The following is a 19,497-nucleotide window of genomic DNA, read 5'->3' as shown; positions in this document are numbered from 1 at the left end:
GGAGATTTAAGACCATACGCTGCCTAAGCCTTACTGTAACATGGAGATTTACGACTATACGCTGCCTTAATGTGACATGGAAATTTAAGACCATACGCTGCATAAGCCTTACTGTAACATGGAGATTTAAGACTATTCACTGCCTTACTGTTACATGGAGATTTAAGACCAGACGCTGCCTTACTATAACATGGAGATTTAAGACCATACGCTGCCTAAGCCTAACTATAACATGGAGATTTAAGACTATATGCAACCTTACTGTAACATGGAGATTTAAGACTATACTCTGCCTTACTGTGACATGGAAATTTAAGACCATACGCTGCATAAGCCTTACTGTAACATGGAGATTTAAGACTATATGCAACCTTACTGTAACATGGAGATTTAAGACTATATGCAACCTTACTGTAACATGGAGATTTAAGACCATACGCTGCCTTACTGTGACATGGAAATTTAAAACCATACGCTGCCTAAGCCTTACTGTAACATGGAGATTTAAGACTATACACTGCCTTACTGTTACATGGAGATTTAAGACCATACGCTGCCTTACTATAACATGGAGATTTAAGACCATACGCTGCCTAAGCCTTACTGTAACATGGAGATTTACGACTATACGCTGCCTTAATGTGACATGGAAATTTAAGACCATACGCTGCCTAGGCCTTACTGTAACATGGAGATTTAAGACTATACGCTGCCTTACTGTAACATGGGGATTTAAGACCATACGCTGCCTAAGCCTTACTATAACATGGAGATTTAAGACCATATGCAACCTTACTGTAACATGGAGATTTAAGACTATATGCGACCTTACTGTAACATGGAGACTTAAGACTATATGCGACCTTACTGTAACAACTCCGTTCTAAAAGAGTTCTATTATAACTAACATATAAAATATCTTTCATGAATGTTGATTTGACCTTTGGTTAATTCAAAATGTTCACATAATACAGTTGGTATCATCAATGTAATTCTTAAATTGTTCTCTACAGTTCTTGACTACCCGTCATACCTGCTTGGAGTGGACAAGGAGTACCTCAGGACGAAACTGACCAGTCGAGACATGGACAGTAAGTGGGGCGGCAAGACCGAGCTCATCCATGTGACTTTGAACGTCGAGCAGGCGGAGTTTTCGCGCGATGCCCTGGCTAAGGCGCTGTACAGTCGTATGTTTGACTACCTTGTAGAGGTAAGGGATACAGTCACTATTGAGAAAGTGGAAATGCTTTGTGTGCATACATTTTCAGGTTTTGTCTCGTCAAGCTGCTAGTGGTGTGGACATTTTTGCTGCTGGCAGACATATTTCATGTCATAGGACATATTATGACATATGCATATTCGCATATTCCGATTGAAATGGTTCAGATGGTGCAGAAATATTTCACGATGCGCACTTGGACTGAACTGTAGATAGAGTTAATGCACAGTTTTGGAGAATAAATAACAATATATCAAGAATGATATGTCCTTTCACTCGTTCACTAAATTCAATAACATGTCTTAAAATCTATATGTGTAAAAACCTTGTTTTATAAAGAAATAGCACAAAGTAGCAATAGTCAGCATTTCAGTTTCGGTCAGGCCTGTCTGCATGGACCCCTCAATCTACACATGCCAAATATTCCTGAAGTCAGCCTTGCTTCAGATCTGCACCTGTCGTTTTTTTCAGGTTCAACCTTTTCAACCGGTTGAACCGGTTACGTGAAAGGGCCTTGACAAAAATGTCCTTTGTGTGAGTTTCAGTGCAGATGTAACTTACTGTTGACATTCGTTATTATGAATGGGGATGTATGTTAAATACCCCTTTTTATCAGCTAATTTGCAGTCCCCTGGCAGTTAATTTTGACACTTATACTCTTTTGAACAGTACCAACATGTTTTGAAGTTTGTTATTGGTTGAAAGACCATGACATAGTGAATTTGGATTGCCATGAAAGCTTGTAAAAACACTGGCTTAATGGTTGATATGTCCATGCTCTGGTATCTCTTAATTTTTAAGAAACGTTTATTTCATCAATCCTGTCAAACGGTTAACCTTTCTGCAAATTATGTTTCTGAGGTTCAATCACTGTTCTAAGTAGGTGATTTCTTTACAACAGATGTAGTTGATATTTCTTTATTGAGAAAACAGTTCTTAATCCTGTTTTAAGACTGTTTACCCTCTCACCCCTTTTTAACTTTAATAACCTCTACCATAACTTGATCTGGATGAGTCCATTATATGGTATACAGTTTTAAAAGTGTTAAACAGCCCCATTCCAAGCTGGAAATAGATATGGTGATTTGTTTGTTATTGGAGGGGTACTTTTACTGTGCTAAACTTGCTGTTTGTTGTTTGTGTTTCAGGCAGTGAACCGTGCCATGAGGAAAGACAAAGAGGAGATCAACATTGGAATCCTCGACATTTATGGGTTCGAAATTTTTGAGAAAAACGGATTTGAGCAGTTTTGTATTAACTATGTCAACGAAAAACTACAGCAGATTTTTATAGAGCTTACACTGAAGGCTGAACAGGTGGGTCAACAACATCTCAAAATCAACCAGGGAAATCTCTTAAGTAGTATGAGGTTGTAGCGTGTGAAGGGTTACTGTATAAGAGATATTTGCCTACGTGTTATATTTATAGATTCACTTTATCAGAATAAAATTTATGGGATAAAAAGATTCCTCGATATATTACTTATTCTTGGCTTTCATATTTATCCCTCTTTTGTTCGTTGATTTCAAACGTTATAAAAAAAACTCTTGCCAAAGCATGGATGTCTTGTTTAAAGTTCAAAATTTAGCAACTTGTGAGATAAATAATGAAAGCAACTGTCACTCATTGCAAATATTCTATATGACCAATGTATTATAACTTAAACATTTCAGGAGGAGTATGTACAAGAAGGTATCAAGTGGACACCTATCGAATACTTCAACAACAAGGTGGTGTGTGATGTCATAGAGAGTAAGCAGCCACCCGGCATCATGTGCATCCTTGACGACGTGTGTGCCACCATGCATGCCGTGTCGGAGGGAGCGGACAGTAATCTGTTACAGGTAAATTACTGGAAGGAATCGGCTATTAGCTTTTTGAGGCCATACTTGCAGCTATTGATATCAAATTAACTCATTCAGCCCCAAAATTTCGTAATGAACTAATCTAACCTTTGAACTGGAGGTGTTCAAATGTGTCATCAGGGGTGAATGAGTTGAATATTTATGAACTCTGAATTTGTTTGATAATTTTATGGTATAAGAAAGATTTTAAATGATTTCTGAATAAAAAGTGAACGAATGTGTTTTGACCTAACAATTGATTGTTTGGTTTGACTTGGATATTGTAAGGAATGAAATATCAGAGGAAAATTGTGAATTATTAGATTGATATCTAAAAAATACAGAACGAAGAATTCAATGTTTTCTTTTTTCCTGTAGAAATTGGGAGCTGGTATTGGGTCACATGACCACTACCAGGGTAGTGGTATGGGCTTCATCATCCATCACTACGCTGGCAAGGTAAGCGTGGGAGTCGGGCTCAACAGTCGGGGTATAAAATGGTAGTTTGATTTAAAAAAGTTTTCCACAGATCTTGTGAATCTTCATAATTAGGGCTACCAAAAAATGTTAGAGCATTAATCTTGAAAAAAGGAAAATTGTAAATTTTAAATTCAGAGATTTTTTTCTGACAATCAGAAAATGGCCTCATTCTTGAATGACTGTAATATTCAAAGAGTAGTAAATCTTTGTATGTTTTTATCTGTTTATGATGTAATGGAAAACTTTAATTTAGTCAAAGCCAAGATAAAGGATTTTTTAAAAAGAATTTTCACATTTCATATATGACTTAAAAAGATTGTTTCTCCTTGTTTATAACTAAAACCATCTGTCTTTGTAAAGGTAACATATGATGTGGATGGATTCTGTGAACGGAACAGAGATGTTTTATTCAAAGATCTCGTACAGCTGCTGCAGTCAAGTAACAAGTAAGTTTATAAGTCTAAACATATAGACTGCAGTTTTATGGGGGAAAAAAGAAACGAAGGAATTAGTAATAATCTGTAAAAATATACAAAACACTATATACAGTATTATAGAGGCGTCACGATTCACGGGGATACACTTGTTCCGCGATTATTTAAGCTCGATTTGATTCACGATATATTTTTCTGGATTTTTGATACGTCATGATCTGAATATAAGTGTATGCCGCTTCAGCCGAAACGTCTGTGAGACGTTCAATTTCATGGCTGAGGTCTAAACCCTCCACCAATCGGCTGCGAGGATGCAATTTTCACTACAAAGCATTCATAACAAAATGGCGGACCGCCGTAAGGAAATGGAAATTTGTGATGCTCCCGCAAGCTTCATATCAAAAGTGTGGAAACACTGCGGGTTTCCGTGTATCGACAGCTTGTACATCTCATTTTGTTTATATTTTGAAATAAAGGTGTATCAAATTGAAATAATCAATCGTGGTACAAATATCTAGATACGTATCGAATCGTGGGTAAAGTGTATCGTGATAGCTCTATACAGTAACAAGTTATTAATGAATTAAACATGTGTATGTGTACAAGAAATAATTTATTTTCATAAGGAGGTGCACATTGTAGTATATGATAGGAATTGTCTCCCTTGAAGTGTTTCCTACTTGTCTCTTGACTAGTGATGGGAAATAGATCAATTGATTCATAAAAATATGACACATCTTTGTCATGTATGACTCAGTTATTAAAGTATAAATGAAGTTCAGATATGTTACAATATGTCAAGAATTGAAGTGTGTTCCTATGTAATCACATAACCAGCCTTAACCTTGACCTTTGGGGATATATGTCCGAGTAAAAAACAGGCGTTGAAGACGATGATGTTTGTTTCAGTGATTACATCAGAGGTCTCTTTCCGGAGGATGTCAGTAAACAAACCAAAGGTCGTTCCAGTACAGCTAGCACAAAGATAAAGGTACAGAATCTGCCTACTATAATACAGGATATGTTTGTCATATATAACATTCGTTGATTTCGTAGAGGCGACAGAAGCACGAACATAAATGCTACAAATTTAATTGATAAACTTGACTACTCTTTGTTTATATGGGGGTATCAACGAAAGTGTGTACCACAAAACGTTCTTAATGGCGAAAGAAAATACCCACGAATATTTCATGTTATACAGGTCATTGTACAACACTTCTCACTAATCATGCAGCCACAATTATTCTGGTTGTCTCCCCCCTATCGTGCCACTGTGATTGGTGACAAAAATCTTCCTTTTTCTGTTATGACGTATCTGACTTGTATTCAAGCTAGTGAATCAGAGAATGGAGTTGACTGGATTGGCGGACCTCCATTGTACATACATAGAACCTGTCATTTTGGTTTCTATCGCTACAAGTTATGTTTGGAATCAGAATTTTATGTCCAAAACAGTACAAAAATTGAATTGTCTTATTGAAAATCAGTCATGCTCATTGGTTTATATAATATTGTACAGTTATATTAATTTATATTTAAGTCAGCATATTTGGACTGATAATGGAACTAGGGATGATTCTCTACTAGACAAACATTTAAAATTACCATGATGAGTTGTTTTATTTTAGTCTCAAGCCAATAAGCTGGTGGAAACCCTGATGAAATGTACGCCTCATTATATTCGATGCATCAAACCAAATGAAACTAAAAGGCCCAGGGACTTTGAAGATAGCAGGTCGGTACAACAACATCCTACAATTATTTACAATTATAACAGATAATTAGGGTCCCGTATCGGAGATACGGGTGCCCTATAGTAATCACTCTGTCTGTCTGTCTGTCTGTCTGTCTGTCCGTCCACATATTTTGTTCCTGGCTGATAACTTTGGTATTTATTGACTGATGTACATGAAACTTGGTCAAGATGTTCAGTTCATAAAAATACACATCTAGGTAAAAAGTCAAGGTCAAAGGTCAAGGTAATTAGGTTCAAAGGTCAAGGTCAAATTTTACATCTTTTCACCGATGAACATTTTGTGATGACATTATGAAGCAAAGTTGATCAGAATTAAACACGGAGTCAACTGACCAAAGGTCAAGGTCATCGGGTCAGGGGTCAAGGTCAAATTTTGTAGCTTTTCACTAGTGAACATTTCGCTATGACATTATGAAGCAAAGTTGTTCGGAATTAAACAAAGAGACACACTGAGGTAAAAAATTGAGGTCAAAGGTCAAGGTCATGATATTCAAAGGTCAAGGTCAAATTTTGCATCTTGTCACTGATGAACATTTTGTTATGACACGATGAAGCAAAGTTGATCAGAATTAAACAACGAGTCAACTGACCAAAGGTCAAAGTCATTGGGTCAAAGGTCAAGGTTACATTTTGTATATTTTCGCTGGTGAACATTTCGCTATGACACTTTGAAGCAATGTTGCTCAGAATTAAACAAGGAGTCAATTGATCAAAGGTCAAGGTCACTTGGTCAAAGGTCAAGGTTAAAATTTTGTACCTTTTCCCTGATGAACATTTTGTTATAACATTACGAAGCAATGTTGTTCAGAACTTCACACAGAGTCAACTGACCTTAGTTCCAGGTTACTGGGTCCAAAGGGTCAAGTTCAAGTTTTGTATTTTTCACTGATGAACATTTTGTTATGATATTAAAAAGCAAAGTTGGTCGGAATTAAAGAATAAGTCAACTGACCAAAGATCAGGGTCACTGGATTAATGGTCAAGGTCATTTGGGTCCAAAGGTCAAAGACAAAGTGGATCTCTGACTTTGACCCCGGCTCTCGATGGAGAAGGTATATAAAGTGAAATAAAACAAATCAAAGCTAACAAATGAGTATTGCACCGGTAATCACATTTCTGTTAGCCCAGCAAATATGGAGGTGGAAGGAAACACATCACATCATAGTACATGTAAAATGTATATTTTGCTTCCTTGCGATTCTTTTTGAAGTCCAAATGTCAAGTTAAGCTCAGCTATATGGGCAGATTGTTTCTTGATGATTATGGGGGATATAATTGCCACAAGACGGGGCCCTTACTGACCTGTCAGTGTTCTAGTTATTATAATTATTAAAAGATGCAGTTTAACTCATTCACCCCTGAAGACACATTTGAACCCTTTCAGTTCAAAGGGTGGAATAGTTCATTATGAAATTTCAGGGGTGAATGAGTTTAAAAGGACAAATAGGTGAAGTAAACAAATATTTCATTAAATACAACTTTTAAAATGAATTGATACCCCGTTAGCCATGCTACTGTTTGCTTATTGCTTCATTTTGGATAGCATACATTGAAACATAATTGTTTCAGTGTATGTTGTTGTTATCATTGTTGCAAGGATGGGTTGTAAATGTAACATTTGTAAACCAATGAAATTAGTACATTCTAGGTAGAGGGGTTATAATAGATTTTGTCCGTCTTTGAATGACCTTGCGTAACAAAAATACCCTTCTTTCAAGGATCTCTGTATCACTGCCAAAAGCTATAAATAAGTATTAGAAACTGTTTTTTCTTGAATAACTTTGGCTGTGATAAATCATTTCTGAAAAAAAACCCATGCCTTACAGGATTTTTATGAAAAAAATAAAGACGATATAAAAAAATTAAAAAATAACAAGAGTGTTCTGGTTTTTAAAAATATCAGCGGGGTTAAAGTGGGATTCAAACTCTGGACTTATTGTTATACTATCGCTGTAACTGATTGAGCTATCTGGTCAACTAAAGTGTACTTGCACAAATGTGCTACAGTTATTTCTAGATGGAAGTTAAGGGGAGTTTACTGTGTATAGGAAAAACGACAGTGCAGTGGGACAAGGATTATAAACTGAGTTATAAACCCCAACCTTCCTTGTTTTATGCAGAGTGAAACATCAAGTAGAATATCTGGGACTGAAGGAGAATATACGAGTACGAAGAGCTGGTTTTGCATACAGAAGGGAGTTTTCAAAGTTTTTACGAAGGTAAGAAAATGTTTCCTTAAATAGTTTTATCTTTTAATTGAAATACTGTGTAATGATTAGTTTTTGCGCTTTTCTATTTCCCTCCCTAACAATTATGGATTTATTTTCACGACAAAATTTCAGGTACGCCATCTTGACGTCAGAAACGTGGCCAACCTGGCGAGGGGATCCCAGACAAGGAATCAAGCATCTCATGGACACAGTCAACATGGACAAGGACCAATGGCAGCTCGGCAAAACCAAAGTCTTCGTCAAAAACCCAGAATCTGTAAGTCTGAATTTCTGTTTATCCGGGCAGTGGTGATCAGAAAGAACCTTTTTTTATGTGTAATTTGTTTGAAAGTAATTTTCCGATGTTATTGTAAATAAAAAGATAACAAATATAAAACTTTCCACCCCAGCCTTTAATTAACTCATTCAACCCTGAAATTTCATAATGAGCTATTCCAACTTCATGTGTGTCTTCGAGGGTGAATTAATTAGGTTTGATAAGAGATCTGAAAGGTTAAGGTGTACTTGCATAATTGAAACTTGTAATGAACATATACTTGATCATATACATTTGTGTTACAGCTATTTTTACTGGAAGAAATGAGAGAGAGGAAGTTTGATCACTATGCCCGGAAGATACAGAAGGCATTTCGTCGCTATCATGCCCGCAAAACCTACTTCAAACTGCGAGAGGAAGGTAAATAATCTGGATTGTTTTTTTGTTTTTTTTGATGTCCTTGTACATGTTTATGAAGATAAAACAATCTATAAATTGACGTTGTTTTAAATCTTTCTACCACACTGTTGCTGTTTAGTTTTCAATATGAAGTCACTCAAAAGAATGGAAGAAAGACTTTGACAATTTCTTTGCAGTTATTTGTATGCTATTGTTACATTACAGCTTCAGACATCCTCTTCCAGAAGAAGGAGAGGCGGCGCTTCAGTTTGAACAGAAACTTTGTAGGAGACTACCTTGGCCTGGACGATCACCCTGGCGTCAGGGCGCTTCTAGGGAAACGGGAGCGAGTGGAATTTGCAGATACTGTGCTTAAGTTTGACAGACGCTTTAAGGTAAAGCTTGATGCTTTAAAATGTGCCTATGACACATATACTTCAGTTTGAACAGAAGCTTTGACCAGGACAGGCAATCGCTCTTCATTCAAATTCAAACAATATGAATAAGAACATACACACACAGGCATACGGATATTAGCCATGGGGCATATGTCGAGTAGTTAGTGTCTGATTAGAGAGCTCCCGCAAATTCCTCACAATTTTATAGATTAATGTATAAGCTAATCGTATTGCTTGTGTAAATTGTATATCTATGTACTGTAAAGCGCTTTAGAGTGGCTTATTCTAGCTAGATAGGGCGCTATATCAAATGTTGTGTATTATTATTATTATTAAATAATCAAATAATTTTCTTCAAATATTTTCTATAAATGCTTTTCATTGGTTACATCAGTATAAATCATGTGAGATGGGTCAGAGGCAGTTAAATTGATCTAAGAAACATTTAATAGTAAATGGATAACTCTACGTTTTAATGCATTAGTATGTAAATTGCTTCCTATCCCTTCCTAACTACTAATTATACAGAGCATCCATAACTGAAAAAGGTCCAGCTCTATACCTCCTAACAAAGAACATTCTCTATCCGCAGATTGCAAAGAGAGACTTAGTTCTCACAGCTAAGAATGTCTACCTAATTGGAAGGGAAGTGGTAAGTTTACAAACCCTCATAAGTTATCAACATACACAGATAACTCTTTGTCCTTCTATGTGCATATTGTATAAAAGCGCAGTGTCAAGGAGAATGGTGTCGTTGTATATTACTTTATAGTGTAAGACATGAATTGTTGTGACTGTGGTTGTGTGTGAGGCTAGATTTTATGATGTTACATAAGGACTCAGATCAATGCTGGGTGGCAGAATGTGAATAGGTTAACATTGATATTTATTGACTGAGCCAATTAAGATACAAGCTGCAAAATCCAGATTAACATTGTATCCAGTCAGAAGAACACTACACAACAGGTTGATCGCTTCACTTGTCATTTCTTTGTTGTCTGCTCTTACAAATCATCTGGCTTGACAGAACAAAACGAGAACAAGATGATGTGCAGTTGTTTGATGATGAAATGATAATTCAGGTAGAAATGGCTAGTCAACATCTGACGGAAGGTTAATCATTGCTATTTATTATAGTTCCGGCACACTAGGTATATATGCTGTCTTCAGAAACATGGGATCCGTCTGCGGAAGACCACCAGAACATTTGGAAAATTTGGAGACTGATGTTGGATCTGTGTGCTGGAAGATGCAGTGATCATTTCAGAAACATTGGCTTTATCTTAAAGTCGGATTACAAGTTCTTTTCTTGATGCATAATTGTAGTTCCAGATTTTCAAAGCTTCTGGACATGTGGTAAAACAATACACATACAGTATATATACATAGGTTTTCATTTGGGTTTGATGAAGACATATTTGTACTGTATACCGGGAAAACTTTCACCTAGTCAAATATTTGCCAATCACTTGCAAACTTCATATTCACCCAAAGTTTATTCCACCTTTCAAATGTTTTCACTGTGTATTGTATGTTGTTTACTTACTTCCACTGTCATGATCAATTAACCCTCATTATGGAGGGGCGAAATAGGCCAAATTTCAACTGTGATGAAAATATTTCCGGTATACAGTATAAACTTCATGTATGTACAAATCTGGCTTTGAAGAACCCAGCCCTTGGAATTATAATGAAGTAGACGTTCAAATATTTTTTGTGTCTGAAAAATCCTTAAAAGAGATTTGTTTTCCAGATTAAAAAGGGGCCAGACAAGGGAACGATGATAGAAGTAATAAAACGTAGTATACCAGTAGAGAGTATAACTCAAGTCTGTATGAGGTGAGTAGTATACCAGTAGATAGTATAACTCAGGTCGGTATGAGGTGAGTAGTATACCAGTAGAGAGTATAACTCACGTCTGTATGAGATGAGTAGTATACCAGTAGAGAGTATAACTCAGGTCTGTATGAGGTGAGTAGTAGACCAGTAGAGAGTATAACTGAGGTCTGTATGAGGTGAGTAGTATACCAGTGGAGAGTATAACTCAGGTCTGTATGAGGTGAGTAGTAATCCAGTAGAGAGTATAACTCACGTCTGTATGAGATGAGTAGTATACCAGTAGAGAGTATAACTCAGGTCTGTATGAGGTGAGTAGTAGACCAGTAGAGAGTATAACTGAGGTCTGTATGAGGTGAGTAGTATACCAGTGGAGAGTATAACTCAGGTCTGTATGAGGTGAGTAGTATACCAGTAGAGAATATAACACATCTGTATGAGGTGAGTACAGGACAGAAATTGCACCAGGTACATTTTTTTACTTCACTATATAAAGTCTATTAAAGAAATCTCTTTCACAGATGAATCTCTGTAAACAGGGATTTTAGAGGTTGAAATCCTTCTATAAAGAATCACTAATAACATACAATGTCTTCTTACTACATTAATATAAACTAGCATAACTTATGATATCAATGATAATGAAAGAACAATATATTACTATATGTATAAGACATTTGGAAGGTTTACATTATACAAATAAGACAGAAAAAAGATATGTCATCTCAAAGATGATTTTGTGAGGGAAAGGATCAATGAAAGGGTTTAAAAGTATTAAAAAGTGGGTTTGTTCAACCATCAGAGAGACATTTCTTTGTCTCTGTAAATTATTAATGAATTATTGTTCTTAATTATGCTACTAGAGACTCACTGATAAATAGAAATGTTCATAGTACTTAAATGAAATGTAAGAGAATTTTTACAGTAGAGAAATGCGGTACAAGGATACAGAATGTCACCAGCTGAAAGATATGAATCTAATACAAGAAAAACTTAACATCGAAATAATTCTAAAACATTTCCTTGATATTTCAGTACCCTACAAGATGACTTATTTGTCATACATATACAGAATGAGTATGCCAGTTTGCTTGAATCAGTGTTCAAGACTGAATTCCTATCCACACTGTCAAAGCGCTACAAAGACAAAACTGGCAATGAGCTGAGGACACAGTTCAGTGACACGTAAGATTCTGATTTCTAGCTCATATACACGTCATTTAGCAAAGGTTGTTGATTTGGGCTGTAGGACATGATACAGGTATTAGCGTCATTTAGCAAAGGTTGTTGATTTGGGCTGAAGTGCATGATACAGGTATTAGGGTCATTTAGCAAAGATTGTTGATTTGGGCTGTAGGACATGATACAGGTATTAGGAAAAGTTTTTCATTAGAAAATTGAGAAACCAGTCTATCTGAGTGATCCATCCACAACTTATTTTAATGCGTCCTTTTCAAATGTATTGCTAATAACAATGAGTCCCACAATGTTAAATTTAACTATTTCCAGAAATTCTGTGAGTCCCATTGAAATTCTATGAGTACAGGACTCAGGACTCGCATGTAGATTCATCACTGCTATCTGTCTCCTGAGTAATGCATTATCCTGTCTAATTCAACATAACGCTGTTATACCATTTCTAATGAAAGCTTCCAGATTAACCTGTGGATTCTGATGTCCATGTTAAACAATATTTTGTGTCCCATTAAACAGATTTCTTTGAATACATTCAAGGTTTAATGCATGGAATCCTGGTCACGGCACCAATTTTTGTACTGATGTATTACAGGTTAGAGTTTCCAATAAAGAAGGAAGGCTGGGGAGGAGGCGGTACACGGTCGATCAGGTTTAGCAAATTAGGACAACCTCAGGATGTAGCTGTGATGAAGCCCTCAAGCAAAGTCCTTAATGTCAGTATAGGGCAAGGCCTTCCTAAGGATTCACGTAAGTCGGCAGAACTTAACTATTTTCTATTCATGGGATGTGAAAGTAACCAGTAAAAATTGTACGTAATTTCTTTCTTTACCTTTGTATAAAGGGATCATTTACATAATTGTCCAATGTCTATTCACTTCTTATTTATTGAAGGTCTTCCTGATTTAGTTTTATTTAAATTTTATTTAAAGATTTTTTCCTGTTGCTTTTGTGAATTACTATTGATTGAGTCTGCTTTGTTTTATTTTTGCAGGGCCAGGAAAAAAGAAGATGCATGTTGGTAACGGAACTCTGAGGAGGAAAAACCCGCCCAGCAAATCTGCTCCTACAGGACCGCCTCCTTCACGGGGGGCCCCACCTCCACCCACATCAAACCCTCCTAGTCTGAGTAAGCACCTATCCACTCTTGTCAAACGAAGTTTTGGTAAAAGCTACTTGCCCCTACCCACTTCTGTCTAAATAGATATCCACCCCTAGTTATCTGAGTCTTGTTTAAAAACCTGCTAACCTCTATCAGCGCAAGTCTAAGTAAAAACTGCCCACCACCCATATCCACATTAAGTCTAGGTAAAACCTGCCCACCCCAATCCACATAACTCCATGTAAACATCTGACACCTACCCAATAGTTAATCCATCACATGATCCGATTTCACTGTCACCAGGATTGAAAATTAAAAAGAAAGAAAAAATCACAAATTGGGTGATTAATTAAAGGCCATTTGTGTTCCTTTTGTAAAAACCTACCCAACTCCACCTAGCTCTACCACTGTTCAGCCCTTCTAGTACAGGTACAAACCTTTCCACCTAACCAGACATATTTGTTCAATCCTGTCATGACATAAATGTGTGTACCTTTCTACCTCCAACTTCATCCGTACTATCCATCTGTGATTATTTTTTGCCTAGCTCTGAAATACTTGAAACAAAAAAATATGATTACAGCACAAGTCAAATAATATTTATCATAAACAGCATTTATATAGCACCCTGGATGATTTGTAAAATTACTCTAAGGTGCTTTAGACAGTTATACATATAATAGATATAAAAATCACTGTTTGGACTCTCCACTTAATCGGAACATTATCAATACCTGACCAATCTCTCACATACCTTACTAGGATCCTTCGTGGATATTAGACTTCTTCAGCAGACATGCGTGCATACATTACACACATGGAGGCCTATCCTTGAATGACCTTAGCTATTGTGAGGACGCTATACCTTACAATCTGAACCAACTTCTTACACTCATTTGACTGCAGAAAACCAATATCTGGTTCCATTACACCTGAATTGACAGTTTGTTTTGTGTGTTTTATCATATCCTACATTTAAATCAATAAAAATGTTGAACTTTAACCTGTAAATATAGTTATCTAGGTCAGTGACTAATTATGAACATTCTGACACTTTTCCGTGGTCTCTAGGTAACCGTCGATCTCGCCGCATCAGTGAAAAGACACCATCACTGCCGCGAGACGGGGGCCAGAAAAAAGCCAAGAAGATCAACGAGGCTGTGATGAACAACAATAATAACTTCATGCAAACTCCAGATGCAGGTTACTCAGGGTGAGGATTGTTAGAGTTATGTCCCTTTAATCTATAGTCAATATCGGAGATCCGTGATCTAAATCTACTGTGGAACATGCATAGAAGAAAAAACCATAAATGGATTCAGTAATTACAGAATATGTATTATTCAAGCTCAATTATATTATGTTGGCTTCTCTGCATCGTTGCTCTAGCTGTCACACTGAAATATAAAGTTTTAACTAGTCACAACGCAGTTATCTATCTTTGATCCTTTAGCTTTACCTTTGATGATCTGCTACAGTGGAGCCCACTTATTACAATCTCTGTTATAATAACAATATATAGCATGTTGTCAATCAGTATTACCAACTACCTAAAACCTGTATACTAGTATCATATTATGTACTTTGAATGGTAGCTTAAACAAAGATTGGAAAATTATCTTACATCTTATGAAAATTCTACTAATATTTTTTGCTACAAATTACCATAGTCATTACGCTTCATATACCTACTTTTCAACATAAATTTGTTGAAGGATGATTTTAATTTGAACTACATTTTGGATGATATTCCCTATTTATTCTGTTTTGTTGAATATTCATGAAGTTAAAACTAATGGATATTCATGATATTTTCTATATAATCATATTACACTGAATATTAATTATGTCTATGGCAGTGTTGAGATGTCGTAATATGCATAGTGCCTTGTCTATTAGTCTACAGCGTATTGACCAAGAACGAATGAGCGAGTAAGTTTAACATTAATTTTGTCTGTCAGTTTACTAATACAGCCGAGCCTCTAACGATCAGCCACTTCTGTGTCTCAATCACTAGTGTTTGAATTTAAGGATATGGTTGGATTATTTGGACAATATAAAGAAAAGGTGAATCCATTTCTAAAATTACTAGCTGTATCGTGGGATAAGTGTTGGCTAGGTAGTGGGACAATTTGATTAGCAGTGGCTGGATTGACGAGACTCGCCTGTATACGCTTTGTGCTTTGACCGTTGTGTGATTCAGGATATCCAATCTGAATGTGCATGTCATTCTGTTGTGTGTGTATGTTGGTATCATTTCCATTACATCTGGCGTCACTTGTATAAAACATCTCAAAGTTAAGGAAAATCTCAAGTAATGTATTGTCTATGGGAAATCTTAGACTTGAGGAAATCTCAAGAGTTGAGATGTTTTATACAAGTGTGCCCAGGCTCTCAGATCATGAAACCATCTTCAGTTTTTTGCCTGGCCAATCACGTATGACGTCACTTTCCATGATGTCTGTAATTGGTTAAGGCAAAACTTGAGACAATTTATGTTCAGGATTGCTCTAAGATCTTGGGGCCAGATCACCTTCTGTAAGACACTGTTATTTTACAAAGCAACATACAGGAACACTCTCACAGACTCAACTTTTGCAATAAAACCAATGCAAATGTTTGTCTTCAAATTCATGGAAGTTAATTATATGGTGTGTAGCATAGTTCAAGTTTGATACCCTACCTGCACACATGCTCAAAAACAAGTGCTATGCCTGGATATAGAAATAGAATTCCAAGACTTAATTGAGTATGTTTTTATATTCTATGAAAATGCACTGGGTCAAAATGTTGTAACTTAAATTCTTGAATTAAGCTTGTTTTCATTCATTGTTACAAATATTGTTAATGACAAGCTCAAATTACACTGCATTGATAAGAAGGTATGTTGCTATTATATCTGTAGATTGTCCTAATTCTTCATGTTTATCGTTATTGAGTCTGATAAGTTTATGTTTTAAGGCACAATTCATTATCTGATTATTTCCTGCCCAATCAAGTTGCTGGGGATATAAAAATGGGATCTGTCTGTCCATCTATGCACATTGGGAAAAATTTGAAGTCCATATTTGGGTATTCATAATTGGTGCATAGAGAATACTTGCATGAATGATGTAGCTAGGGTGGCTCTACTGAACACATAACAGATGCTGAATTTCATATTCATCTATTTAAAAATATTTGTAATAATTTTGCAGTATTAAAACTACAATTTATGTCTGCATAGTAATGTGTTAGACATTTGGGTTGAAGGATTTTTAAAGTAATATAGTAAAATTAATTGTAGCGCCCTGTACCATTTATAATTGTACAGCATGTTTAATGATAACTTTGACATCTACTTCTGACTTGTCTCTGGAGCGGGGAATATTGATGACAGCATTTTCTTGTTTATTTAGCATCATGATCAGATCTGCTTATATAGTGGTGGCCGGATCCTCCAGCATCATTCAGGAATTATTTTTTCACCATATTTCCTACCATGTGACTTTGTGGTTTTGCATGTGCTTCTGAAGAAAGCATATAGTTGTATGAGGCAATGAGAATGTGAGACAGGTTACCTCCCCTTAATAAAATAGTCACAATGGTTTCATCGTATAGTGTTATAACAATGTGGCAATCATATGTTGAACTTAAAATGTCTTGAAATTGGGAAATCACCAGTCATGTAAAAACATAATATGTAAATAAAAAGTGAATTTTTGAGATTTGATAATTAAGTACTCATTGAGTACAATAAAAAACACCAACCAGACAATTTCTTATACCAAGTAAATGTTGCTCCGTATAATACGCACTAGTACAGTTGTGGGACTTCACAATGCACCACAAATAGCGTGCACACATCGTCCACACATGGTGCGCACAACTGTGCGATTTAACAATCGTTCGCCCCGTTGTGTGCTTAATTCTCTCCGCACAAATGTACGATTTGGTAGAATTGGTTGATCAATGTTAAGGAATGAAAAAAATCTGTAGCCCTCGTATGGAATAAGGAACACTGTATATATAAATTGCTTATGAAATTAATGAGGACTATGTTTAATTTTACAATGTGTGTTACACAGCATTACAGTGACCGTTAGACTATCAAGAATGGATTTAGCTTTCAGGTAACAGAACAGGTTTAAGTCGAAAGCAACCCTTCACCTGGATTTTCACACCTTGGCAAGTTAGGTATGTGCCCGGGGTGTGGAAAACTACAGTCCAGGTATAGATACAAAGTGGCTATGTTTACCTGTATGCGTGACCGTGTCAGTACGTGCATATGTTATTTTACATGTGTTGATTTGGGCCGCTTAAAAAACACAGAAAACACCATTTCTAAATTAAGTAAATTTAGATAGAAAGATCAGCTGATATGTGTAGCTAGAATATAGATTAATGAATTTACTTAAAATTCAAGTTTGTATGTTTAAACACGAGGCCGTATTTATTGTTAAGCCATTTCTCTCAGTTTACACCAACCACGATTGTCATTGCACAACCATCGTCCGCACAAATGTGCGCAAGCAATAATTGTCTAGATTTCAATTGTTCGCATACCGTGCATACATCGTGCACACTCCGTCCGCACATTGTGCACACCGCACATTGTGCGCACACCGCACATCTTGTAATGTTGTGCGTTCCCACAACTGTAATACCGCAGTGGTGTCAGTATTATATGGTTTTATGGCATTTTGATCTTTCACAATTGTTTGAAAAAATTGCACTATTCTGTATCATGATAATTTATTTGCAGTAGGTTGAACCTGAGACACAAAAATGTAGGTGTACAGCTTGGTCAGTAAAGCTGAAACATGTTTTCAGTATTCTGTGTCGTCACAATGGCATATCCAGATTCTCAGAAGGCCAACGTCTAGTATAAGATTACAAACTTAAAGTAACAAAGAGTGTAAAAACAAGTTGATGGACTACTTCTGGATCAGTGTTTTGTAAATTATGTGAATGTGATATTCATTTTGTTGTAGAGATTAACATTATGTCTGTGTTTGTGATTCTAACCTGTAGTTTAATAACATAGAAAGCACCAGTAGTTGTACGGTAAACGTGGAGTGAGTATATATACTGCATGACATTTTCTGTAATAACAAAAACGAAAACAAATCAATTAAGTGACAATTGAAATGTTGTTGGAATAAAAATACTAGTATATGGATCAAAGGTTCATTTAGCTCACCTGGTTCAAAGGGCCAGTTAGCGTATACCATGGTGCTGCATCCTTCGTCCATTATTCGGTTAAAATAATATTTTGCCATGATTGCCAGAATTTCCGAGCGCAAGAGCAAAGTATAGGCCCTCTGGGCCTCTTGTTTTGTTGTTTTCTTGAAAGTTCTTTCTGAGAACAGACTAGAGCTACTTGGACCTGTGCTTGTGTTTGTAGTGTGCCGACTTGAATTATGAAATGTTAACACACTGTGGGTGTAAATTACAAATACATGGAACATTAGTAAAGCCTACACATGTCCTCTGACAACAGATTTCACTATTGTAATGATTTTCTTTTCAGCAGATGGAGGTAAAAGATAAAATCTTTGTAAAAACTTATTATCTTTGTTTAAAGTCGCTTTTACAAACTTTTACAAGTAATAGAATACTACAGAGAAAGTGAACAAAATATTTTGAAGGGGGTGAGAAAAAGGAAGGGTGCTTTTTTTGAAAGGGAGTTTAATAAAATAAAAATTGTAAATTTTAAGAAAAGGTGTTAAACAAGAAGAATTTGAATGAAAGACCTACAAATGTCCTGAAACTATCATTTGTATACTGTATACTGCTACAGAGACAAAAATTGAATTGTGTCAACTGAACTTCCTTTTAAGAATGTTGATGATCATGTAACCAGGATAACAGTGTGAGGGTATTCCAACCTCAGCTGTTATTATGATGTACAGGCTTTCTTTAATAGCATTGCAATAACAGGCTGGTTCTGAAGCTGACAGACATTCATGTTTAATTTATTCACTGATTTCTCAAACCCTGTCTTATTTTTATTTCATAACCAGTATTTGTTTGCATGGACATTGCTAATGTTGTCATTAACAATAATTGGTACAGCGTTATAACTGATCTGGACCTAGTAAAATTGTTTCTGGAAAAAGTGTGAAGGTAAAGGCTAAAAGTGTGAAGGTAAAGGCCAAAAGTGTGAAGGTAAAGGCCAAAAGTGTGAAGGTAAAGGCTAAAAGTGTGAAGGTAAAGGCCAAAAGTGTGAAGGTAAAGGCTAAAAGTGTGAAGGTAAAGGCTAAAAGTGTGAAGGTAAAGGCTAAAAATGTGAAGGTAAAGGCTAAAAGTGTGAAGGTAAAGGCTAAAAGTGTGAAGGTAAAGGCTAAAAGTGTGAAGGTAAAG

General features: G+C 36.1%; 1 protein-coding gene across 3 annotated transcripts in view; it reads left to right on the top strand.

The window, feature by feature from the left end:
- LOC110465583 (unconventional myosin-Ie-like) overlaps positions 1-19,497 on the top strand; it is a 47,582-nt gene that overhangs the window by 23,957 nt on the left and 4,128 nt on the right. For 2 of the 3 annotated variants that reach the window (XM_021521510.1, XM_021521508.1), the window contains 18 exons: positions 1,014-1,210; positions 2,368-2,535; positions 2,893-3,063; positions 3,442-3,522; positions 3,904-3,989; positions 4,887-4,968; positions 5,609-5,715; positions 7,857-7,955; positions 8,079-8,223; positions 8,529-8,643; positions 8,848-9,017; positions 9,613-9,672; positions 10,774-10,859; positions 11,892-12,041; positions 12,646-12,800; positions 13,045-13,179; positions 14,224-14,365; positions 15,052-15,084. In XM_021521510.1, coding sequence (XP_021377185.1) covers positions 1,014-1,210; positions 2,368-2,535; positions 2,893-3,063; positions 3,442-3,522; positions 3,904-3,989; positions 4,887-4,968; positions 5,609-5,715; positions 7,857-7,955; positions 8,079-8,223; positions 8,529-8,643; positions 8,848-9,017; positions 9,613-9,672; positions 10,774-10,859; positions 11,892-12,041; positions 12,646-12,800; positions 13,045-13,179; positions 14,224-14,365; positions 15,052-15,084 — 2,182 coding nt within the window. The remainder of the gene's footprint in view (positions 1-1,013; positions 1,211-2,367; positions 2,536-2,892; positions 3,064-3,441; positions 3,523-3,903; positions 3,990-4,886; positions 4,969-5,608; positions 5,716-7,856; positions 7,956-8,078; positions 8,224-8,528; positions 8,644-8,847; positions 9,018-9,612; positions 9,673-10,773; positions 10,860-11,891; positions 12,042-12,645; positions 12,801-13,044; positions 13,180-14,223; positions 14,366-15,051; positions 15,085-19,497) is intronic. The other variant, XM_021521509.1, reaches the window with a different exon arrangement.

The sequence above is a fragment of the Mizuhopecten yessoensis genome, unplaced genomic scaffold (assembly GCF_002113885.1).
Source record: "Mizuhopecten yessoensis strain PY_sf001 unplaced genomic scaffold, ASM211388v2 scaffold11091, whole genome shotgun sequence".
Taxonomy (NCBI): domain Eukaryota; kingdom Metazoa; phylum Mollusca; class Bivalvia; order Pectinida; family Pectinidae; genus Mizuhopecten; species Mizuhopecten yessoensis.
This window is presented reverse-complemented; position numbering and strand designations above follow the sequence as displayed.